Here is a 27,049-nt window from a genome sequence, read left to right as displayed (position 1 = left end):
CTGCTGATATGATTCACTGAAGCAGTGAAACACCATAGGTATATTCATGGGAAAATGTTGATTGTCACTGAAATCCAAACAATGTGTAAAGAAATGCTAGTTTGTGAGACATATGGTAACATGACCCTTGTGGACTATTTTGAATCTGAATTACAGTAAACAATACAATCTGTGACAATGAGGTTATAGACAGGAACCAGTGTAAAAATATTTTCTTCATCACAACTCTGATTGTTTGATCAAAGGAATTCAATATGATTTACCATCAGATGCCGGGAGAGCATTTCCTCATCAAAGGATTAATATTTTTGGATCGATCAGTTCCATGACAGCTGTGATTTCTGGTCAGGCAGCCAGTATTGCTAATAACAATGCATTTTTCTGCTGTTTACAATTGGATTTAGTTCGGATAGGATCCCACCTAATGGATGTGAGACTTCTTCAGGACATCATGTGTGACTTTGATAGTTTGTTTGGTATATGTATTGAGGGACTAGCTCAAACTTGGTGCTGGTCCTTCAGAAATGTATAGTCTACTGCCAGTGGTGTGGTGAAGAGACTGTGTTGTACACTTGTTTTGCATATTGGCCTGATGCAACCTCTACTCTGTAAGTGAGTGAGTGAGTTTAGTTTTACGCCGCTTTAGCAATATTCCAGCAATATCATGGCGGGGGAAACCAGAAATGGGCTTCACACATTGTACCCTTTTGGGAATTGAACCCAGGTCTTTGGCATGATGAGCGAATGCTTCAACCTCTGGGCTACCCCACAACCCCACTTATATGTTAGAAGATGGTGGATTTGGGATTAGCGTAGGTCTCCACCAGCTTATGTCCTCCTCATCTAGGCATCTTAATGGATCAGATTAAGATTGGTAACTTGGTTGTTCGCATGCCATTGGAAATGCAAAGTTGTTGAAAAGGACACAATTTTTCTAAGAGGCAACTAAATGTATCAGGCATTAAGAATTGTTCAATGTGGAATATTGCTTATAATATCAATCACAGGTTTGTCTGGTACCGACTCGGTTATTTATTGGCCACTGTCAAAAGTTGCAATATCCCTGAGTGTTACCTAAACAACAATCAACAATCAACATTTTGTGAACACCTTGTATCATCGTTGTATCTCTACAGTATAGGTTCTTGAAATCTTGTTTGTAATTTGGTTGGACTCTTGTGATTGAGGACGAATACTCATTACACAAGTCTGGGTTATCGGAGAAATTAATGTTTATTTTGTTTTCACATCATCCGGCTTTTAGGAATGTCAATTTGAAGTGGATATCGAAAAATAAATATTTGACAGAATTTTGAATTGTGTACTATTGATGTTTTGCTGATGAACTTTTGGTTTTATAAAATGTTTGCTCAGATTTGAAGTCTTTAAACACACAGAGTAAAATCTCATCTGAACTGCCACAGTTTATACATAAATAGTTGAGTGGACCAGTGTGGACAAACGTTCCAGCCAACCACTCTCCAAAATTGCCAGACGAAACGATGTTCCATTTCAAGTACATGGATGTTGCCAGTTTCAGATCTGTATTTTTATCAGAACCCTCAGCCTTATAAATGACTGAGTCAATAATCACCAGAATTACATCACTGCCTATAAAACAGACATCTATCCTATAGTTTGCTGCAATCCCACTGAAGAGATTACCCTTATTTTGCAAATGGCATGTACATAATATTAGTAATGGCATGACTGTCTTAGACTGTTTCATCTGTCAAAAAAATAATTGGTTTTCAAGCCAGTTTGATTCCTATAATGTTTGACATCCATTCACTTATTGATAAGTGGAGAAGTTGCTGGTATAATTACATTTCAGTTTGTCTACCTCACCCTAGCCTGTTGGAGGTTCCAGTCATGTCTCAGCCATTTTGTTATTGACCATCGGTCTGCATTTCTTTACCTGTGTATCCCCTGGTTGGCTTGCTTCATAAGCATAAACTCAAATTACATGAAATCAAAGGCAAATATAGCATATTCTCCCCATAAACAGATTATACGGGTTTAGATTTCCACCTAACAAACATTCATCATGCTACGAATCAATATCATCCGGTCCTGCAATTCCGTAATTCAACAATGATGTGTGGGCGAATATTGGGTCAAAGACAAGCTAGTTATTGAGGTAATGTAGAAATTGGCCTCCTTGGATTAGTTGTCAGGGAAATGTGGCTGTAGACATTGCTGCCACCTTGAGGCAAAGGTGTCAAGGGAGAGAACTGTGTACTGACAAATTGCCTGACAATTACATCTCTAATTTGTACCGCGTACCCAGAGGGTGTTGAGCAATTATCTGTCTCTCAAGTGCCTTGATTTATATCAGCTTTGTTGATGGAAGTTATTCAGGGTTCCAAGAGTTAATCCCACATGGAATTGTGAAAGCTAGTTTAGATGTGTAATGGTATTTCAGCTTTGTGAAGAAAACTAGCAGTTATATTGTGTTATATGTCTCGTCTTGCCTAGAGTGCCTTGTAACCTTCACTGTCTCATTCCAGAGTTTGTGTCAGTGTTTTTTTTAATTATCTGTCTGTCCCAAGTTCTTGATAAGGTCATGGTTAATGTATACACTATCTGTGTATGACTACTGCTCTTAAAGTGCTGACTGAATATTGTGTTACTCCATTTTTAAACCCTTACCCAAACTTATAAAATAAGGGGGGTGTCTATGAGATCTTGCCCTTTAACAGTATTTTTCAACAACAGCTTACAGAATAACTAAAATAGGCAAGAACACTGAGTCTAAGAATATTATCAAGCAATTGCAAAACCCAAAAGTACATCTGAACTGATGTTTGTGATTTAACCGTATTGATTATATTCAAAATTTCATTTTATATTGTTCATTGAAAATTGTAAATGACTGCTTGCTGACCATTTATTTGTTTCCAGCATGCAGGTGAACAATAGTTGCTAGAAATGGATACAAAAATTACCAAATCATATAGGTTCTTGAGATCAATTGGTATAGGTTCCTAAGATCAATTGGTTTAGGTTCCAGGGACTGATTGGTACAGTTTCCTGTGATCAATTAGTATAGGTTCCAATACCAATGAGAACAGGTTCCTGGGAACAATTGGTATAGGTTTCTTGGACCAATTAATATAGGTTTCTTGGACCAATTTTATCCATTAATCCCAACAAGGACTGGGCTGTGTTGAGGGTGGGAGGTAAGTGCCAACACCTTCCTCACTGTCACACAGCACAAACAGCTTCACACAAGTACTAATTAAAGATGTGCAATTAGTTATTGTCAAGGCCATCATTAATATTTAATCGAGCCGACATACTGTGTATGTGGAAAATTGGCTTTTGCGATATAGTATGCCTAGGACATCGTTTTCTGTTATATATCAAATATATTATGTCAATAAATTTGGATTAGTGTCAGTAGTACTATTGACAAGATTGATACAGCATAATGGCATATATTACACTTTACTGTGGTGGGGTAGCCCAGTGGTTAAAGCACTTGCTCATCAATTGGAAGGCCCAGGTTCTATTTCCCACATGGGTACAATGTATGAGGCCCATGTAAAAAATGCATTCCCTGCTGTAATGTTCTGGAATATTACGGGGGCTGTGGGGTAGCCTAGTGGTTAAGGCGTTCGTTCTTCACAATGAAGACCCAGGTTTGATTCCCCACATGGGTACTATGTGTGAAGCCCATATGTGGTGTCCCCCGCTGTGATATTGCTGGAATATTTCTAAAAGCAGCATGAAACCAAACTCACTCACTCACTTGAATATTGCTATACTCACTTCCTATAACTGTCAGTGCTACTGGGCCAACTACTTTAAAATACTGATATGTGAAGATAAACCACAAATTTATATTATTTACCCCAAAAATTCACACAAATATTTCTGAATTGTACATAATTTGAACCTCAAAGTGATATTAATAACTATTTTGAATACATAGTGGATACTATTGCTTCTTCCAAAAGCCATATTGACCAATTCACTGGGCCCAGAGAGACAGATCCTGGTAAACACAGCAATATCCATTTGGGTGTCATTGCACTGTTATCTGCTGAATCTGGCTTCATACATAATGCATTCATTTAATGTGAGTTATCATAAAAAGAATATACCATTATTTGCATTTGACCTTGGGGATGACAAATAAATCAAGTTAATGAGCCTGGAAGAGGAGTATCATAGGAAATGTGACAAAACAGCATTGTTCCTGGAAGTTTTGTCCAGTTTTGTGCTGCCAGAGAATTGGGATTATTTAATGTGAGATAGATGAGTTAGCAAGATGCTTTGTCATTCATATAAATAACAACATTTATCTACCACTTTAAACACTGGCAGCAGAAGAGGATGTGTGGTATTTGCCGTTAAAGTTGTTGAGTGAGCGAGTGAGTTTTATGCCACTTTTAGCAATATTCCAGCAATATCACAGCAGGGGACACCAAGAAATAGGCTTCACACATTGTACCCACGTTGTGAATCAAACCCAGGTCTTCGGCATGAGGACCGGACACGTGAACCACTAGGCTATCCCACTGTCCCTGAAGTTGTTGAGACAGAAATGCATTACGTGGGCTAGAAACAGTTAGTCATGAGTCCTAAATTTGAATCTTTTAATGTTTCTTCTGGTCTTGTCTCACCACCTTATTCTAGTCCAAACTGTAAACTGCATGAAATACATGTCCAGCTTGCGGGAAAGTACATGTCACAGACTATAGAAGTCTAGGAAATTCCTATTATAATCAAGGGGCCAGTTGAGTAGCCGTGTTGTTGAAGCCCATTTCTGATATCCCCCCGCCGTGATATTGCTGGAATATTGCTAAAAGCGCTGTAAAACCAAACTCACTCACTCAAACATACAGACAGACAGATTTAACTCTCAAAATCTAATGCAGAAAATACAGTGTGTATATGACCTCAAAGATATAGATAAAGATATATATCTGAAAAATATGATACAGCCCAGAAAATAACAGTGGCATCTGCTGCCTAATTGGGTCACAGCTGTGTTTAAATTTTCTGATTGTCAAAACACAGTGTGATGAATCCATCGTGTCTACAGCTCATTTCAGAATAGCTGTTAATCGACCATCACCATATTATGGTATTAAACTACTCATCATCACAATGCAGCGAACTATTTGACCACTGGGTTGAACCCCGGGGTTGACAGATACAATGTTGAAGCACATGAGTTACGATCGCTGTATGGCTCTGATGGTTTTGTGGAACAGATGCTGGTCGTTAGTGGTGACTTGATAAAGCTAGTGGTGACTTTCTTCATACTACCCACATGGCATGGATAGTTTCTCAAATCTTTGTATACTCCCCAGGGAGTTGAGAAGGAAAATCTGCTCACTGATCCATTGACTGGGGTTTTAATATTGTAGCACCATGGGCATTTTAAATGGACTTATTATTATTATTGTTGTTTGTTGTTGTTTTTAATTAATGGAAATGGGGGTCACAAGTCAAGTTACTAAAATTTCAGGTCTTTAGTCAGTTATCATTATATTTTCAGCAACATTAACTATTGTAATGAAATGTAGTTTTAGTTTACTCACACAATACACAAGTTGGTCTTTAGTCATACCAGGCTCGCTGACTTGGTTGACACATTTCATCGGTTCCCAATTGCGCAGTTCGATGCTCATGTTGTTGATCACTGGAGTGTCTGGTCAAGACTCGATTATTTACAAACCGCTGCCATATAGCTGGAATATTGCTGAGTGCGGCGTAAAACTAAACTCACTTTAGTCCTACCCTGCTTCTAAGTTATGTTCAGAACACTGTTTTGTGACTCATCAATGTCACAAGTGATGGAAAATATGTTGATTTCTGTCAAACCTTTTGGCCTTTTTGCTCAAAGTTACTTCTCCAATATTTATCAATAATTAATTGATATTTAGTCAATGATTATCGATCTCTATAATCTATATCGATAGCCATCCCCTGTGCCAATACATTTCTCAAGCAATTGATGACGGTAGTACCATCCGTACTGAAACATTGCAATGAATGAAAAAGGACATTGAATTCCTTAAGACACAGATACTACAACTTCAAGATTGAGGACTTAACTCTGTGTTCAGATATTCCACCTGTACTAATTAATAGTTTGATTGCCAGCTCATGCAGTAGTTATCTAGCTGCTTCATGGTCACTGTACAAATGTTTTCTAAATCAAATGTTCAAGCCTTTGTCCGTGGGAAATTAAATTCAGTAGGGCCAAAGAATAATTTCACATACTGCACACATAATATTTATATATCCCATTCCTACAACAATATAATGTTAATAAATGGAATAATTTTACATCGATATTGTCAGGTTTATTTTACTTTATATATATAAAAGATAAATTTATTCCATTTATTTACATTATATTGTTGGTGCTATGGAAGCTGTGACTATATTTGCCTTTCGATTATTTATTTAATTCCACCTACCCAAAGCTTCTGTGATCAATATGTATTAATAACAAACAATATTGTTCATAAATCACCTGAATCTTTGTTATCACATCAGTTTGTGGATAGTACGGATTCTATTCACTTGAAGCAATGTTCTTCATAATTACAAATGATTGGTCTCAAAGAGTCATCCATTATATAGTGTCAGATGCTCCATTGCATAGAGCAATAGATTTCCTTTGTATGTTTGTGCCAAATTGAACTTTACAACAGTATATAATCAGGAATGTGTTTGTTCATAAATACCCTTGTGGTTAGGGATGTAATTGAGGAGGATATATCCCTTATTGGGTTTTTGATGCTTTCTTTTAGGAATAATACTGTGGCAGTCATGATATATATTTGTCAAATGTGTACAGAAACTTATCAACCTTAACCCTCTTCAGTGGTAGAGATTTTCAAGCTCCCTTGTGAACTATTTCGTTTTACATTTACATGAGACATATAAAATGCATAAACGATTGCTATAAACCTTAGATAGCAATAATTCTACCATGAATTGAGTAAATACTTGATTGTTATTGGTTAATTAAAGTCATTCGGAATGTAATCATGTTATACAGGTTTCTGATTTTCAGTTACGCAGTTATACATAGCTTATGGTAATGCACTATCTTTCCTTTGCGCTCAAGCATGGTGGACACCAACTAAACTACATCGATGGATTAAAGCAATTTTACTGTCGGAAATTACGTATTTGTGACACATACTAACCTATTCGGTTTTTAATTCAATTTAGAGCTATTATAAATCTGTTATACTGCTTCTAACGTCGCCCTTTAGATATAGGAGAAGGGTGTATTGGTGGTGTATAGTATCATGTCTAGGTGTATAGTATAATTACCAGGTGTATAGTATCATGTCCAGGTGTATAGTATCATGTCCAGGTGTATAACATCATGTCCAGGTATATAACATCATGTCCAGGTGTATAGTACAATTTTCAGGTGTATAGTATCATGTCCAGGTGTATAGTATCATGTCCAGGTGTATAACATCATGTCCAGGTATATAACATCATGTCCAGGTGTATAACATCATGTCCAGGTATATAACATCATGTCCAGGTGTATAACATCATGTCCAGATATATAACATCATGTCCAGGTGTATAACATCATGTCCATGTGTATAGTATCATGTCCAGGTGTATAGCATTATGTCCAGGTGTATAACAGCATGTCCAGGCATATAGTATCATGTCCAGGTGTGTTGTATCATGTCCAGGTGTATAACATCATGTCCAGGTGTGTAGTATCATGTCCAGGTGTGTAGTATCATGTCCAGGTTTATAACATCATGTCCAGGTGTATAACATCTTGTCCAGGTGTATAACATCATGTCCAGGTGTATAACATCATGTTTAGGTGTATAACATCATGTTAAGGAGTATAACATCATGTTTAGGTGTATAACATCATGTCCAGGTGTATAACATCATGTCCAGGTGTATAACATCATGACCTGGTGTATAACATCATGTCCAGGTGTATACCATCATGTCCGGTGTATAACATCATGTCCAGGTGTATAACATGTCCAGGTGTATAACATCATGTCCAGGTGTATAACATCATGTCCAGGTGTATAACATCATTTCCAGGTGTATAACATCATGACCAGGTATATAGTAAACCAAGCAAGTGCAAGTCATACCGTGGTGATTGTAGGATAGAATAGTCCCCAGAAACATATACCTGTCAAATTGAGATGTCCTACCTACTGAAAGAGTGTGTGATACTGTAAACCAAGGGTTTGGTCATCATACAATATAGCTGGTGGGTTAACATAGATATTTATCAAACAACTGGTTAGGATTGGTCTCCAGCAACATATGCTTGTCAGAGCAAGTGACTGTCCATGGATTGGCTGTTCAAGTTTAATTGTGTATCATTGTACCCCAGTTGAATAGATTGGCATTCACAATATGAATCACTAGATTATCAGGTCAAGGATATTGACAGACTATCATCTTATAGTTGGAATTTTGATGCAGTAAGCAAACAACAACACTTGGTGTTAGATAGCACAAACCACAGCTGCTAAAAACATCCTCACAAGTTCAACATTACCAGGCACTGCTGTGTCCTGAAAGCACACATGAAATCACTAACTAATTTAAGAAGTTGGTTAGAGAAAGGTGACTAAAGTGGCGGTTATGTTATCCGGACTGTAGCAGGTCTACAGCCTCCTGGTACTGACGTGTTTATAGTGTGAAAAGTTCATCCAATATTCACGTGGCAATCATGAGATCTGTATGTCCTGCGTGCATAGCCCTGATTGACTAACATTACAGGTCTCATCAACTCACGCCAAGTCTCTTTGCTTAGTGTTTTTTTCTGTTGATCTGTCCAACAAGGCTAAACACGTCCTGGAGGAAAACATAGAGGATCATCAATGAGTGGTTGTCATCACAGTTGGTGGATTAAAAAAAGTTTATCAGTCTAAAGATGGATGGTTCGTAATGAATAATGAATAACAGATGCTGAGGGAAAGGGGAAATCTCAACAGGCTCTGTCTGTGGAGGATGGCTGTAGGATTTGCTCTTAGTGTGTCACTGGTGATTATTTATTAACAATATAAGAATGGAAATATATTTTTTGCGGTCTAGAAAGAAGTGTAGCCTTAAGGCTAGTTGTGTGTGTCTATGATTGTGAATGGTTGTGGGTTTTGAGTTGAAAAATGGTAGTGTTTTTGTGGTGAATGGTTGTATGGTTGTGTTTATGTGGTGAATGGTTGTGTTTTTGTGGTGAATGGTTGTGTTTTTGTTGGATGAGTGAGTGAGTAGGTTTGGTTTTGTGCTGCTTTTAGCAACATTATAGCTATATCTCAGCGGATATAGGCTTTACACATTGTTAATTTGTATCCAGGTGGGGAATCAAACCCGGGCCTTTGGTGTGATGAGTGAACCCTTTAACCACTAGGCTACATGCAACTCCTTTGTGTAATGATGAATGGTTTTGTGCTTGTGTGAAGGTGAATGGTTGTATGTTTGTGGGAAGGTGAATGGTTGTGTTTTTTTCTGGGATGAAGAATGGCTGTGTGTTTGTGGTGAACGGTTGTGGCTTTCAGGGATGGTGCATCATTGTCAATGGTTGCATATTTCTGAAATGGGAAATGGATTTCTGTTTTGTGGAGATCTTTATTATCACAAGGTCAAGTATCAGGCTCGGTGACGTTGATGATTGTTCATCTCTGTACATTTATCGATCAATGCTGCTCATAATATCGATCACTGGATTGTGTGGTCCAGACATGATTATTTTGATACCACCGTGGTATAGCTTGAATATAGTAGAGTGCCACTTTAAATGATAAACAAGGGAGAGACTCAGAAGGTTTCATAAGTGCTCAATTCCAATTTAACTGATAAAATCTCTGCCAAGTTCATCTATTCGGTAGATCAACAAATCAGTAAAGTTTTCTTTTTTGAATCACTGGTATGTGACAAAAAGTACTTTAGTATTTTCACACATAAACTTTAATCATAAATCATTCAAACTGGTAGATAGTTCAAAGACTGGAGTTCATGTGATGCCCCCTGTAGACACAGAGCATAATGGATCCAAATTCCAAGTCCTGGAAACCGATATTTCTATGCATGATGGGTTTGAAGATAATGCGACCATTCCGTATTCTTTGGAAATCTGTGAACAACTCTGTTTTTGGTTATATTTTCATCATTGATTCTATTCACATGTTCACATTATCTACAATGGGAACGGTATTTACAAGCTTTCATAGAGATATGGAATCTTCTGGAAATTTGTTCATTTCAGCAAAGGTAGTAGTGCTCAATAGATTTTAGAATAACTCAACTTCGTAGGCCTTTAGCTTGCAGGGTAACAAAATAGTGTTCTCTGATATATTTAGTGAGTGAGTCAGTTTAGTTTTACGTCACTTTTAGCAATATTCCAGCAATATCACGGCGGGGAACACCAGAAATGGGCTTCACACTTTGTACCCATGTGGGGAATCAACCCGGGTCTTCGACGTGATGAGTGAACGCTTTAACCACTAGGCTACCCCTGATATGTTTAAGGATGCTGACTATAAGCACCAGTGTTACACTGCTGTATACATGTCAGTTTCTTCTGTAGACAGCTCATGACACAGCTCAGACACACCGCTGTTGTAATCAAATTGCTGACAGTTGGAATTGGACAGTTAAAAGTAATCCAATTTCATTGAAATTGCTCTTTCACTTATGTTAGTTGTCTAAAAAATACCACTGTGTTTGTTTTTTGTATCCTATCTCAGTATCTGAATCTGAAGTGTCTGAGGGCTCAGTTTAGATTACCAGGCAAATGGAAGTCGGTGTGCTGCTCCAAGGTGCCACAATTTGTAGTGCAGAGTTGCATCCCCTGCTATGTCAGGATCGGCTGGTATTTGCATCACATCAAAGATTTGCCTGTTAGGACCATGCACCTGCTTATTGGTTATTTTTTCCAATCATATCATGTTCATATGCACAGAAATATTATTAATATTGTTTAAACCATACTCACTCTCTGACTCACTGACTGACTCACTCACACACCATGCCTCACCACACACCACATGACATCACACCATACGCCACATGGCAAGACACATACTGCTTCAATGGGGCCCCTTTGTGCCAGTGTCAAGCACATTTACTGATCTGTGAAGGAAACGTTAAAAGTGCAGCGGCACTCTATTATTCCACTTGTATATTGCATTTTACATAATTTTGATAGATAGAGGCCACAGCTTTTATTGATTATTCAAGGGGTGAGATAAATGACTACAATCAGGGTCTATTGACTGTTATTTAGAAATTTGAAAAGCCTATAGATGTTGCGACGATAAAAATAAATTTGGCATCACATTTTTCTGTTGTTACGGTATATATTTTTACTGTTTTTGATTGTGGTGCCACTAGTAAATTACAAATAGTTGAGAATCTTGTGGCCAGTTGGGAGACAAACAATACTCACTCACTCACTCACCCCATTGCTTCAGTAGCCCATTTCTGATGTCCTGTTCTGATGATATTGCTGAAATATTGCTAAAAGTGGCACTAAACCCAACTCACTCACTAACTCACTCACTCACCCCATTGCTTCAGTATTGCTAAGTGTTACACAATTGATCATGCCCAAACATCTGGACCATTGGATTCCACTTATGGGTGATAAGGATCCGTAATTCTTACAGGTACCCATGGTTACAGGTTCCCTGATAGTCTGATGGTATCTCATTTGATTATAACGCTTGATGACATTTACGTTCACCATGGTCACGTGCCTTGTATACTATGAACAAACAGCACTATCACATTCTTCTATTAATAATTCATGCTATATTTGTCTGGTGTGTTGTATTTAGTTAGTTTCACACTCTCAAACACTTTACACTCAGTACGAGTTTATTGATGCTCGTATTAAAACAGATGTTGAGGACTTATCCTGGAGGATAATACACTCTTGGCAGTTATGAAATGATGTTTTCCTCTCAGCAGATATTGATTGGCTGCTACCTGACATGGCTGTAGTGACTATTGAACTAGCTTGCCCTTGTTTAGGTATGTGTTGAGAAATTACCAGGGTTGGCTGATACAAGGTTCATGGAATCATTGAGGTGGGAAAGTTGGTAAAGTGTTGCTCATCAGACAGAAGGTTTAGGTTTGATTCCTCACTTGGGTACAGTGTAACAATGTGTATTGCTGGTGTCCCTTGATGTGATGTTTCTGAAAAATGGCTGGAAGCTTCTTAAAACCACATTCAGTTATAAAGTAAGTAAGATTAACACCCCTTGAAGGTATTCCAGTCACACCATTGCGTGTCAGAGAAATCTTGGAAGCAATGATGAAATAATGTTGATTTCTGAAGTATAACTGTTTGGTGGCACAGAGTGAAGGTATGGTGCTTACTAACCACAGTTAAGGTTAATTTGGCATTTAATCCCATGACCAGCAGATCCTGAGTACAACTAAGGGAAGCAACCACAGATGTTAAGACGTGATGATTTAGATGTCATAGCCACCCATTCCCCTGTGAGATAATACAACAATGAAACAGTTGCAGAAAAACAAAATTTACATCACTTGTACTAATGCATGGGATGAAAATTTGAAACATACATCTAGTATTCACTAACACTATGTCTGTTGGTATTTTATGACAGTTCTGAAATGATTTCATCAAGCTGAAAGGCAACAACTTTTAAGGGCCCACTTTCATGCTTACAATGAATTTGGATATGAGGTTTCTTTCTATGGTCTATGATAAACATTAGAGGTCCATATCATGGCGGAACTCATCCATTTTGGCTGTATGACCCCTTTCTAGTCTCCTAAGCATGAGATACTGTAACACGACACAGCTAATGGGTCTTGAAATACCCAATGAGCTGCCATCTGGATTGAATGTCAACCATTTTAGACACACAATCTCCACTCCACTGACGTCATGAGGCAGACAGCTTCTCAGTGGAGGTATTGACCACAACATGTCGGTGCTTGATTAATCTGGTTATAATTGGAAATGCTATTTAAGGGACTGCCATTGTGACTGGACAGTGTGAGGCGGACCAGTCCAATAATTTCATGTGTAGATAAAGAAACTCCACTGATAATGATCAGGAGACTGTCAGCTGTTCTTGCATAATCTTGGAAATGTTGTTCAAAATAACATTTCTTTTGTGGCTACCAAGTTAATCATAGTATTTAGTAAGGACTTTTATCTGGCAACAATATGCATTCAGCTGATAAAGACAAACTTTATGATGCCCCTATGCATGAACAACTTCTCTATTCAGGTGAGGCGACATTTTGATACAGGTTCTTGTATCGTTGTCAAGCAGGTATATGGCAATGGGCACGCATTACATGACAACGATTCAAGAATCTGCATCAAAGTTCGCATCTCCTGAATAGAGAAGTTGTTCATCCATAAAGTTTATCCTTATCTGACTCTCTAACTTATAAAAATGCCCCTTAAAGAAGTTAGAAATCCATTCAGCTGTTAAACATTAGTTTCAACAGAGCTGATTTACACCAAATTCTTCACATATTGTCTCTTCATGAGTTGACATAATTCATGTAGAGAGTTTGAACCAAGAATTAAAAATCAAAGGGCCCTAATCATCAAATGAGCGATTTAGGGTCCCTGGATTTATGTCCTGATGATGTCAATTTGAATGTTACATGTGTGTGTGATATTTGCCCGATACAAGTGAGTCACTGGGTTTGTTTTTACGCTGCTTTTAGCAATATTCCAGCAACATCACGGCGGGGGACACCAGAAATGGGCTTCACACTTTGTACCCATGTGTGCCCGATACAATATTGTTCCTTTTCTGTTTATCATAAGAACCGTATTTCTTATCCAACTCACTGGCATTTCTTGCAAGGGCGTGTTATGGTATCGGACAACACGTTAAGAAAGCAGGAGGCAATGATTGGTGGTTGCATCAGTATCAGACAAACCCCACATCAATACCAAGGCCTGATTATCTCTGGCGTTATTCATGTTAATATGGTGTCCACCTGAAGGCATGTGTACGTACGGTAAACATTCCTTGTGAAGATACAGCAGAATGTCCCCAAACCAACACCTTTCATGAGGCACCATCAATTACTAATTCCAGGCTTGTATTATTATATGGAGTTGGGTGTTGTGTTTAGTCAGTTTAATGAATGCTATTGGGTTGAAGCACTGGCTGGTTGTATCAATGAAGGGCAAAAAGACAGCTTTTGTCCAGACATTTTTGTGAGTGCACATAACACAGGAGTGTTACTAACACTGAACATCCATGTGTTAGCTTCCAGAATTTACCTCTACATTACATGACAATGCTGCGAGCGTGTTATTTTCAGATCAGTCATGCAATGCTAGCCAGGATGTTGAAACATTTACTTCATTATCAGTTATTTCAATAGGTATAGTTTGAGAGGTAATGGGGAAAAGCAGTTGACAATTAACGTAGGTTAAATAGAATGGAAATGTGTATTGATGTTCTATGAATTGATTATTGTTATACAGAGGCTGTGTGTAGTTTGTATCTTTATACAGAGGCAGGGCATGTGACAGAACAGGCATGGACCCTACATGTGGATAAAGAAACTGTATAACATGCATCATTTGATGAGTATAGTGGTAAAGATATGCAAATAGCCAGTGTAGAATTATTATTACTGTTTGTAACCTAGCAGGTGGTTTTAACAGGTTGGTGGCAAGGTTGAATCTTTATGAGAGACTGTATCATGCAAATCCATGTCTTCATCATGATAACAAGGAAATTGAAACTCTGAAACTTGTACACAATCTAATATCACGGGTTCGAAAACAAGATTGTCATGTCTAAAGGAACAACTATTTTTTAGTTTAAACAAATCATAATCAAATTGTGTTTACTTTGTGGTGATTTTACTTGAGTCAAATGTCATTAGGAAATTTTCATAATTTTCTCAACTTTTTCTGGGACCGTTTTTATATTTTTACCAAATTTGAAATAAATCCCAAGGAATTTTGAATGAGAATTCTTTGTTAAAAAATAAGCAGTTCCAAAGCGATGGGAATTAATGGTTATTGTATATTTTGCAGCAATATTTGATAATTTTCATCATGGTTTCAAGTCTTACATAATTTATGAGTAGATGCTGAGGTGAGACAGGATGCATGAATCTATATGGAGTACCTGTACAGACAGATGCTGATGAAACTCAGGTAATACTTACAACAGGCATGAGGATGAACTGGCAACAAAAGCCAATGACGAGGGACACGGGGTATTTCAACTGTCTCTTCAGGCTCTCAGTATCGGTCACACAGCCAATGCCAAAACTTATAAGGATGGCCACTGCAGCAGCCGAACTATTAAACACAATGTCGGCAAGACGTTGTTCTCGTTTCACAGCGACACTGATGGCTTGGACATAGTGGGCCTCCGGTACATCCATGCTTGTGTGATATGTGTTGAGCATTGCGACAGACATCGTCACACGCCCAATGTGCATAGCCTCAATGGTGAAGTTGTGTTCTCGGTCAGCTTCCACAGACATGACAGCATATCGTTCCTCCTGCTCCATATCCACCGGCTTGTCATATAGACTGTCCACCACTGGCCGGGCTATGTTGTCATTGTCTGAGACTATCACAAATGCATAAGATGTGCTATTTTCCTGGCTACCAGAGCCAGGCTCAAGCAGCGAACAGTTGAAATAGACGCTCTGTCGTGAATTCACTTTCAGATTATTGATCACTGGTGGATTGAAATAGACGAGGAACGTCTCATTCTGGGGTGCGCTGAGCTGCACCTTGTGGGATCCACCATTGATTTTCTCAATACTCAATAGAATCATCATGATACTTTCTATGTAAATCTGACACTTAAAGTTCATGTTTCAAATGCTGATACCTGCCCTTGGCTTTATTGGAATCAGATGGAATGTAGGTGCTGATTGCAATGCGCTTTACCGAGTTGGCCCCGCGACATTTGTTATGTTATTTTTTTTCTCAGTGCTTACTCTCCTGTCCACCCTACACTGATGGTCACAATAGGCATGATCCAGAAGGATTTCTCATTGATTTGTCTTAATGGTGCTTCTTGAGCGGTTCCTCTACACAGCTACTACTGTGCTAGACATAGACGAAATCCAAGCTTTGGACAGAAGATTCCTATGTCTCAATCTCCCTTTCACAGTTCACTTACATGCTGGTACGTGGCAGGCAAGAGTTAAATAGAGCCACTTCCTCTGCTGTGTTGAAAAGACGGATCACTATTGCAGCACTGTGACGAAACACTTCATCGGCACTAAGTGTAAAGTGACAAAATGGCTGTAATGCATTTATGAAATTTGTGATACTTGCAGATTTGTCACATGGTTTGAAAGGCTTTTTTGATCACCAACCATATCCTGTTTGATGACAAGTTGGGCAATTTTGCAATAATCGTAATTTGCAATTCTCCCGAGAATTTCAGCTGACAATTTTTCAGTGTTGACTCTCCATATTTTTCACCACAAATCCAAAACTTTTCAAAATGATATCAGAAAGTTGAGATGCGATTGTGTTTTTCTGGTCCCCAAGGAATGTTGTTGGTTTGCAGTGCAGCTGCAGTTTGTCAAATTTCTGACTCTCGGCCTGTTTCTTTGTGGTGATGGCCACCTTGGCTTCTTAACTTCATTTGAAGTTATCAATCTGATGACTTGTTCTCTAAATAAGACTGAACTTTAAAAAATTGACATACCCTTTGTGATCTGTCATATGTCCCGAGGGACGTGCTAGCGTTGTCCATTTATCACACAGTTTGAAACAGATGGAAAAACTAACCTCTTTCTCCAAACTAACCTGAATGACAGGCCCGCTTAATCAAAATGTAAATTGTGTAAAAAGCTTTCTAGTTTATAAACACATGGGAACTGAATATCTAAAAAAATGGCCTGTTTCAAAGTTTACTCATAAATATGCATTTTTCAAATGATAATGTCCTGTCAGACATTTGATAATGATATTGGCTTCAGTAATCCTCAGAGTGTTAGTATGGTATGTTATGCTTTGTGTTGTCATAAATTACGCTTTGTGAGTTGTTTATGCGTGACAAAAATTATTATGTAGTGAATCCAAGCATGCAGTAGTCGGAATGGTGGGACAGACACTTGATGACCATGACCTTGATTATAACGCTGATATCGACAGTTATGTGTACTCCTGGTGTTCCTCCTTAGAAGACTGTTGAGTGTTAGAGTGAGTGAGTTTAGTTTTACTCCACACTCAGCAATACTCCAGCCTGTCTAAACTGTCAACAGGATGGCGTTGAGATATCCCAGAATGTTCACAATTACTGAGCTTTTCTTGTTGAGGACCAGCATTGGGATTTACATCCAGTTGCGATGTTTGGTCGCTGGTGTGTTACGGCCATTGTACTTTCCCTCTGCAGATATACAATCACTACACTGAGCTCTTTCACATCTGTGATCCCGAATTAATCCATATGGAACAAAGTGCCTTGTGTTTATTCCAGTGTGTTGATAGATTAAACACCACAAGTAGATTTACATTAACTGGTTGCTGGTTAACACTGGGAACTCCATCATTGCGAGCTGATACAGAATGTGTTTAGCAAGGCAATGCACTGAGTGGGTCATTCAGCTGTTGATTACATTGAAACAATGTAGACTTTACTCTTTTGTGTAGCGCATCAGACGCTTTAATATTTCCGCTTCTGATGCTGAGCACTATGTTGCTGGACTGTTGTGGTTCCAGTAGTGAGGGACTGAGATTCACTTCCACGATATCTGACACTATTCACAGGTAGCCCCAAAGACACAAGCTGTAACTTTGATCTCCTGAAACAGTAGATTCAACCTCCTGAAAGATAGAGTGGCTTCAATCCACTGAAACAAATAGTGTTTTTTATCAGAAGACACAAATAGTAGTTGTAATCCGCTGGTACAACCAGTAGCTTCAAATACTCTGACGAAAAATATGAGCTTCAGACCTCTGCTACAAATAGTAGCTTCAATCTCCTGAAACTCATAATGGGTTTGATCCTCTCACACAAATAGTAGCTTCACTTTCCTCACAGAAATCGTAGCTTTAATCACATGATACCAATCCAAAGTCAATCTCCTGACTCAAACAGCAGCTTCAACCCTTTTGCACCAACAGCAGCTTCAATTTCCTGAAACAAATAGAAGCTTTAATCCTCAGAGACAAAGCATAGATTCAATCATCAGATGCAGATAGTAGCTTCAAAATTCTGACACAAATAGTAGCTTCACTCCTCTGATACCAATAGTAGCTTCAGTGTGTCAATGCTTATAACACATGTAGTTTACAGACATGATTTAGATTGTCACTAGTGATGGCGGTCTCTGTGCATGTATTCCACTATTTTTGTATTCAAAGTTCCACACACTTGAAATACAAACACGAGCCGACAGCTTCTGATGTCCCACAATCTGTACATATGTCGCACTAGTTTCACCTATAGATTTTTTACTCCTATATCTGCTTTACATATCTTCAATCAATATCAGCTGTACACATCAGACACCAAATAATCTGTACACTTCCGACAACACTATTGTTGCCAGCACACCGTAGGCACGTGGGCTGTGGATACAACATGTGTCAGGTACCTGTGCACCTTGATCTGAGGGTTGCTGGCTGCTACAATACTACCTGTACCTATAGCAGGTTATCACCACCCTTCTGGGCCACCAGTGGACTGGGACACAATTTGACTCTTCTCTGACACAGTTCTTGTTGATTACCAGTCTTTTGGACTATGACACCGTGTGACTCTTCTCTGACACAGTACCTATTGGCTACCAGTCTTGTGGACTGTGACACAATGTGACTCTTCTCTGACACAATGCTTGTTGATTACCAGTCTTTTAGACTATGACACAATGTGACTCTTCTCTGACACAGTACCTGTTGGCTACCAGTCTTGTAGACTGTGACACAATGTGACTCTTCTCTGACACAGTGCTTGTTGGTTACACCTCGCACAAACAGAGTTGTTGACTTCAGCTCAGTCAACAGCAGACCACAACAAGTTGTTCACTATCCCGTATAGCAGGTAATCCCGAACAGTGTAATTGACCTTGGACTATATGCCACATGTTACACTTTGTCATCAGTTGACAAGAAGCAGGAGAGCAGATACCTTCTCCGACACAACGCTGTTGACAACAAACAAGTACTTTCTGTATCTTCTGTGCTGTTGACAATATATGTGAAGATACCTTTTCTGACAGAACTCTGTTCACAATAATCAGAAATCCCTCTATCCACAGTTTTGTTGACAATATATGTGCAGACACCTTCTGTGACACAACTCTGTTGACAAATAGCAAGCACCTGTTCTATCCACAGTCCAGTTGACAATATATATGCAGATACCTTCTCTGACACAACTCTGTTGACAAGTAGTAAGCACCCCCTCTAACCACAGTGCAGTTGACTGTATATCTTGAAGCACCTTCACTGACCAGGTTTTGCTGACAACACACTATGTTGCCAGTAAGCAGTTGACTACAAGGTACAGCAGGTATCACTCCCCTGGACTGCACACTTTGAGGAGAAAGATGGACGACCTTCCTTCCTCAGTGTCTGTTCCTATCATCACATGTTAAACTGAGAGACAAGTGTGGACTGGAGGTAGCCTCTCTTGATCATCAGCCTCCTTGGGGAGTGATTAGTCACTCTGAACAGTACATAGCCACCTTGTCAGCTCGGATCTTCTGTTCACTTAGAATTCACAAAACGTGTGAGTTGTCCCTGGAGATGCTGGTGATGTCTCTTCCTGAAAAGTAACAACCATGTATATGAATATCTTTGAAAACATTTCTTTCACTGCTGATAATGAATATGATGAAGGGATTTTATGCGCTCCCTTGGTACCTTATTCATTTCATAGCCTGGCTACTTATAACATTATGGAAATGATTTCTCTGTGAATTTGACCTGTCCCAGTAGCCTTGCTAATGCTGAGATAAACTGTATTGTTATTCAATTATTGTGACTACAAGATTCTGAATAGTGTCAAAATCCCCCTGTTATGCAATATTTTGTCTGAGTGAAGAATAGTTACAAAGAGTAAACCTTGTTGTCTTTGTTGGGTGAGTGAGTGAGTGAGTGAGTTTAGTTTTACGCTGCACTCAGCAATATTCCAGCTATATGGCGGCGGTCTGTAACTAATCGAGTCTGGACCAGACAATCCAGTGATCAACAGCATGAGCATTGATCTGCGCATTTGGGAACTGTTGACATGTGTGAACCAAGTCAGCAAGCCTGACCACCTGATCCTGTTAGTCCCCTCTTACGACAAGCATGGGTTACTGAAGATCAATATTCTAACCCAGACCATCACTGGTTCTTTCTTTGTTGGATTACAATAGCGTTGAACTTTGAGGTTCAAACTTACAGATGTCTCTAAGTAAAAGATGGGTCCCTGTGTATTCCTAATATTTAATCATTATTTTATGTTTGTGTCAAACCTCGGATAACTCAATGTATTTAGGAAGGTCCCTTCAATTTTATTGGTGTTTAACAGTGCAGTTACCTCCCTTACCCCAATTCTATTGAAAACAAAAACCTTTATTATATAAATACGTAAGATTATGTGAAAATCTTCATTGTATCCCCTCAGCAAATTCAGATGAATGAACAAGTGATAAGAAACCTATTTACAGATCGCTGCCAAATAACAGGAATATAGCTGAGTGAGCGAAAAACAACAGACAAGCACTCACTCACTCACTAAGATATTAAATGTTAATAAATTTGACTGTGCAACTATCACAGTATTATCTTACTGAAAGTATAATCTCTGAAATGTGCACACAGCTCTTCATTATTTTGTGACTATAGAGGAAGTAACAACATTTGGCAGCAATATTTATGTTTTTGTTACTGATCAACTAAATTAAATAGATCAAGTAAAATACATATTGATGGATTAAAAATATTCAAATGCATTTATTGTTTCTTGGAACAGCACCCATCTCATAAAGAAAACAATGCCTTCTTCGAGGAAGTAACTGGCAAAGATTCTGCTCTTTTACCAAAAATGCAGTTCACTAGCTTTCTCTAAGTTGATCAAGCCAAACAATCTCCACTATATATGACCAGAGACCATATAATATTAAATGGTCTCTGATAGGACTTAATACATATTTGGAAAAAGTATAACACTGAGCTACACACATGAATACCAATGCAAACCCACAAGCAAGTGCAATGTCTGTGTACCATCCATTACTGTGGGCTTGGTTTATGGTAGGAGGTTCCTATGGGTGTAAGGTGTTGCGTGGAAGCCTGACTCGGGGGCTTCAACGGACATGATACAGACATCTCCAACAGATGCACAGCTTGTGTCGTCAGTTGCCTCTGAGATAATGAATACCACGACTGGACAGTGCGATCCCACCTTGTTATCGGAAGGAATCAGGCCTGGTGTTGCTGTATCTGTCTTGGAGGAGATCTTGTAGGTAATAGGGGGAACTGTACAGCCGCCATTAGACTTGCACAGTCTCTCAGGCAGTGATGATTAGTTTAATTCAACATTCCTCCATTTTATCAAAATATGAACAAGTTGTCCTAATAACAGAAATCAACATTCCTCCATTTTATTAAAATATGAACTAGTTGTCCAAATAACAGAAATCAACATTCCTCAGTTTTATCAAAATAAGAAGAAGTTGTCCCAATAAAAGAAATCAACGTCATTCCATTTGTTTTATCAAAATAAGAACAAGTTGTCCCAATTACAGAAATCAACATTTCTTCAGTTTATTAAAATAAGAACAAGTTGTCCCATTAACAGAAATCAACGTTCATCAGTTTATTAAAATAAGAACAAGTTGTCCCATTAACAGAAATCAACGTTCATCAGTTTATTAAAATAAGAACAAGTAGTCCCAATAACAGAAATCAACATTCATCAGTTTATTAAAATAAGAACAAGTTGTCCCAAACAAAATCAACGACTGTTTATTAAAATAAGAACAAGTCCTGAACAGAAATCAACATTCCTCAGTTTTATATAAGAACAAAAAGACTTGGCATCCTGATGATCCCGATAGACTTTGAATCACGCGATAGAATGGTAATACATCCATGGACTTATTGGGTCGGTGGGGTAGCCTAATGGTTAAAGCGTTGGCTCATCACGCCGAAGACCCGGGTTCGAATCCCCACATGGGCACAATGTGTGAAGCCCATTTCTGGTGTCCCCCGCCGTGATGTTGCTGGAATATTGCTAAAAGCGGCGTAAAACCAAACTCAGTCAGTCAGTCAGTCCATGGACTTATTATTCAATATGGACCAGGCTGAGTTGAGCAAAGCTACCCATTCACGGATGGAGAGTCAGATCATGGACAGTTGTGGCTTGTTTTTATAAATATGTATGGATGAGGGTTCTTCACTTCATAATGCACTAAACCATTCTTATCTGTCATTAGGATTTATAGTTATATAATGTGATGGATTTGACTCAGCCGGCATGTTAGATAAATCAGTAGCTGATCAATTTGGGAGAGGTATATGATCACAGGGCAGACAGTCATTACAGAGGCATGTTCAGGCTGGTGATATGTCTCAGCTTATGTCTCTTCCTTGTGGGGGTTTAGTATCGGTACAAGCCTTCAGACTGTGCTCAGATGTAAATATAGAATGAAGGATTGTATACTGTAGTATATACTGATTACAGTGGAACATCTTAATTTCCTGATGTATACCGGTACCCAAGATGATAGTGTATAAATCCCTATAACACTGTCAAGGATATACTGGTACTTAAGGTAGCAGATGATATCCTTATTATTAGGCATTATACCTTTATCATGATATCCTATGGTTTATGACATACATGCTTGAAGTGACTCATTTGTATCAAGATATCTTATAGTTTATAATATATATGCACTAAAGTGTACATACTTGTGTCAGCGGCGGTGGGGTAGCCTCGTGGTTAAAGCGTTCTCTCGTCACACCGAAGAGACTGGTTCGATTCCCCACATGGGTACAATGTGTGAAGCCCATTTCTGGTGTTCCCTGTCATGATGTTGTTGGAATATTGCTAAAAGTGGCGTAAAAGCATACTCATTCACTTACTAACTCACTCACTCACTCACTCACTTGTCATGATATCCTGTGTTTTTATATGTACACTCAAAGGGACTCTCATGTGTCTAATTATATCCTATGATTTATGACATACAGTCATGAAGCAGTTCTCTTGTGCATCATGATATCCTATGATTTATGATATACATGCATACAGCATGCGGACATAGTGCATACTAAGAACTGATAATTATAATTTGTTGTGATGGTGAACTGAAATGGTTAGAAGCACCTGAATGTACATAACTTTACTTGATTGGAACAAACTGTGAGGTTTGCAAAACTCCAGGTAATATGTTTTAAGCCCCACGTATTACAGGTGTTGACACAAAGGGATTTGTCTGATGCGTGTTCTTGTACCTTGATGGTGTGAGACATTCATATCAATCATTGGTTTGTCTGGCCCATACTTGATTAACAAGCCACTTTGACATACATCAAATATTGCTGGGTACAGCATCAAGGATGCTTTTCCATGGTGTTATTTGATTTCTCATAAAATTAATTATACCTTGACTTCCCGTGTTTATAAAATGTATCAAACATAACGAGGAGTTACTTTTAACCCTGCTAGAGTCAACATTCCTCCTTTTCATGTAAAGGGCACAGTTTAAGGATTATTCTAAAGATTCATAAGTATTTCACACTGATCGTACCATTAACTCAATTAACATTGTGCAGGATTTTGTGAATTTTGGACCATTTTCAAACTACAATATATCAATAAGAATGATTTATTCCCAAACAAACATGGCAACCCTTCTTCTTTATTTCATTTTTTAAATTTATATTTATTTGCTGTACTTAACAATGTTGTATGCATAACATTAGAGAATTCTATTACTTTTGTTTTTGCTCAGAATCTGTCCTGAATCAACGTTCTTAACATTATAGCATTATCTAGCAATATCATTACTCAGGACGTCTGGAATGGGCTTCACACCCATTGTTCAAGTTCAAACTCGGTCCTTCGGCATGATGAGTGAACACTTTAACCACTTGGCTAATCCAACGGCCTCTGCTGTGATCTTGTTCACTGCAATTTATCTTAATCTGAACCTTTGTACAGACATGCCAATCTCTGGTTCCTAATGAAAGTGCTGCAGAAAGGAAGCTAAGTTCCTATCATGTTATTCTGGTGCAGGCAATAGTGTATGTCAATACAACCTGGGCTCATTTTCAGACACTAACTACAAATTAGGCAACTACACATGCACTGTTCTGCAAAGAAATCATCCAAATATTGGCTCTCTAATATCCACTGGTCATAAAACGTGTTACATTTTCATTGATCTGAAGAACATTTGTCATTACAAAGGTGTTTTACCTCTGTTAAAATTGTGTTACAGCATCGGTAAGATGATTGAACATTGATTGGCTGTTACAATTGTAAGCAGTGACTCATTAAAGGAGAAAATAATAGAAGATCAATTTCAATTACCCAAACACTCTGGCAGATGGGCTGGAATTCTCCAGAATACCAGAGTTCAAGAACTGTGTAAACAGTGGTTCCTTCCTGGTAATGTTGATGGGAAGTAATAGGCCCACTATGTATTCTGCTTGACCATGAATGCAGAGTCTCACTTCTTGTTATTGTGAATAAACAGCTCCTCTGTCTGTTGTGTTTAGAGAAGTGAATGAGTGAGCGAGCGAGTGAGCTTGCTTTTATACCCCATGTAGAATCATTCAGTCAAATCATGATCAGTTAGATACAATTAGTGAGAATTGTTTTGTTTTTTTCAGCATTCATTTTTATTGCAATATTCCAGCAATATCACAGCTGGAGACACCACAAATGGGCTTCACACATTGTATTCATGTAGGGAATTTAACCCAGGTCATCGCTGTGACAAAAGTATACTGTAAACACTAAGGCCATCCCACTGCTCTGATTACAGTACAAACAAAGCACCAATAATGGTCTTCCTGTGGAGGTCTTCTAATCTGTCCCACGTCCCTGAACCACATTATTTTTTTCCTGCTGCCTAACCCTCTGCAGTGCTAAAGGCCCTAAATGAAGCAAGTGTAGATTTCTCCCATCTCACTGGGGCTCCTTTTCAATTTCAATGGATCTATTTGTTACTATCAAAATGATATATATATTCAGAGACCAAGTGTTAGTCTAAGGACTGTGCCAGTGTCTTTGGTATAAAGTCCATAGTCTCCATACACACTAATTGTTTCTCAACCTCCCCTTGCCCATCATGCATGCATACTGTTGAACTGTACTTATAGGAGTGCAAAGGTACGATCCACATCATGCACATTTTTATTGTGGTTTAAGGGTATTAACTGACTTCTTAATACCGCTGGAAAGTGTTCAGGATCATTAGTCACAACTGTTCCCGCTCTCCTTTCTTTGAAGCAGAGGGGCGGTGGGGTAGCCTAGTGGTTAAAGCATTTGCTCGTCACGCTGAAGACCCGGGTTCTATTCCCCCACATGGGTACAATGTGTTTACCCATTTCTGGTGTCCCTCGCCGTGATATTGGGGGAATATTACTAAAAGCGGCGTAAAACTAAACTCACTCACTCACTCTTTTAAGCAGAAAAGCATATTGGAATTCCCTTTTATTTTAATGTAGCTATCAAAGCTGATTTGGAGTTACTTTTTTATTAACGTTTCTATAACATATCTTTGGATTCCTTGTTCGTTTAATGCGGCTGTCAAAGCTGTCGAGACAGTACGGTCTTCACAAATGAACTCTCAGTATGCTGTAATAATGAAATAATGGTAGCACTAAACAAAACAATGGAAATCATAATTGCTTGTATGCTAAAAATGGTTGATCAGTATAATTGCAACAAGAATCTGACTTCTAAATATCAACTTGAAACAATACAAAAAGAGAACAAATGCTTAACAGTTGAACTTTTGATGTTCTTTAAAGGTAGACAGTGAAATGATTACAGCGTGAATCTAAGGAAGAAAGGTTTACTCACTGAGTGAGTGAATATTGCCATATCAGCCATTTTGCAGCTATTCGCATCAATACTCAACTGAAGCAGTGTTTGATTCACCTGCCTCAAACAGCCGTGTATGTGATTTACCTGAACAGAATTCTGTGACATTGTGCTAACAGTCCACTCGCTGAAATCAATTGAAGGTACGACACTGACAAGTTTGTAAGCGAGTTAATTGTTCAAACTGCCCCAGGGTAATTATTAATTTATACCCTTCTTTCATTTATGCAGTGAAGTGGATCTGAGATTCTCGCATGGATGCAACTGTATGAACGTCAATGCAGAAGCTCTGCGTTGTGCCACGACATTTCTTGTCACAGCTGACTCATGTGACCATCAATCCGTGACTGTTGAAATCCAGGACTTAACTTTATAACCTCAACAGTCAAAATTAAATCCATATTTGGACATGCCATGGCAATGACCTAAAAACTTTGATATTTTCCTTATATTCTGTTTCCTTAATTGATTTTATGAAACACATGTATTCATGATACAGCAATATTAATATATTTGAGCCTCCGAGTTGCAGTGTGATGGATTCAGAAAAAGTATTGAACTAGATTTTAAGCTAAAAAATCTTTGACATTTTTACAATGTATGCATAATATTTTTTATTTTTTTATTCTCAAAATATCTTTTATGTATATTTTGTCATTGGAATATTCATACAAGATAATATATGTTTTAGAAAATTATTCATGAAACGGTTTACAATATTATGGGTTTATCAAGTCTTTTTATTGTTTTGTGGCATATTTTTCTTGTTATTTTTTTTATTCACACATATTTCTATGCTTTCCTGAGTACCATCTAATTCAACATTTTCTATTAACAAAGGATGTTGAATAAATAAGCTAAGTCCAACACAACTGCATAAGAGAAGAAGCAATCGATGGAGAGGTATTGTGGAGTATTGATCTTATTGATCTCAAAGAGTGAAACTTGCCACACAATTTGAACTGACTTTCTAAAGACTTAATGCCATGCTCACCTCTTTCTCAAACATTACTAATTTC

The 27,049-nt window shown here is 38.3% G+C and overlaps 2 protein-coding genes across 4 annotated transcripts in view; one reads left to right on the top strand and one right to left on the bottom strand.

The window, feature by feature from the left end:
* LOC124285826 (solute carrier family 10 member 6-like) overlaps positions 1-18,535 on the bottom strand; it is a 48,015-nt gene extending 29,480 nt beyond the window's left edge. Inside the window, exon 1 of the mRNA XM_046722093.1 lies at positions 15,169-18,535. Coding sequence (XP_046578049.1) covers positions 15,169-15,831 — 663 coding nt within the window. The 5' untranslated portion in view covers positions 15,832-18,535. The remainder of the gene's footprint in view (positions 1-15,168) is intronic.
* Positions 1-27,049, top strand: part of LOC124285828 (trafficking protein particle complex subunit 13-like) — a 194,562-nt gene that overhangs the window by 55,693 nt on the left and 111,820 nt on the right. The gene's annotated exons all lie outside the window — the stretch shown is intronic.

The sequence above is a fragment of the Haliotis rubra genome, unplaced genomic scaffold (genome assembly GCF_003918875.1).
Source record: "Haliotis rubra isolate DU_JTF1 unplaced genomic scaffold, ASM391887v1 Scf37, whole genome shotgun sequence".
Classification (NCBI taxonomy): domain Eukaryota; kingdom Metazoa; phylum Mollusca; class Gastropoda; order Lepetellida; family Haliotidae; genus Haliotis; species Haliotis rubra.
This window is presented reverse-complemented; position numbering and strand designations above follow the sequence as displayed.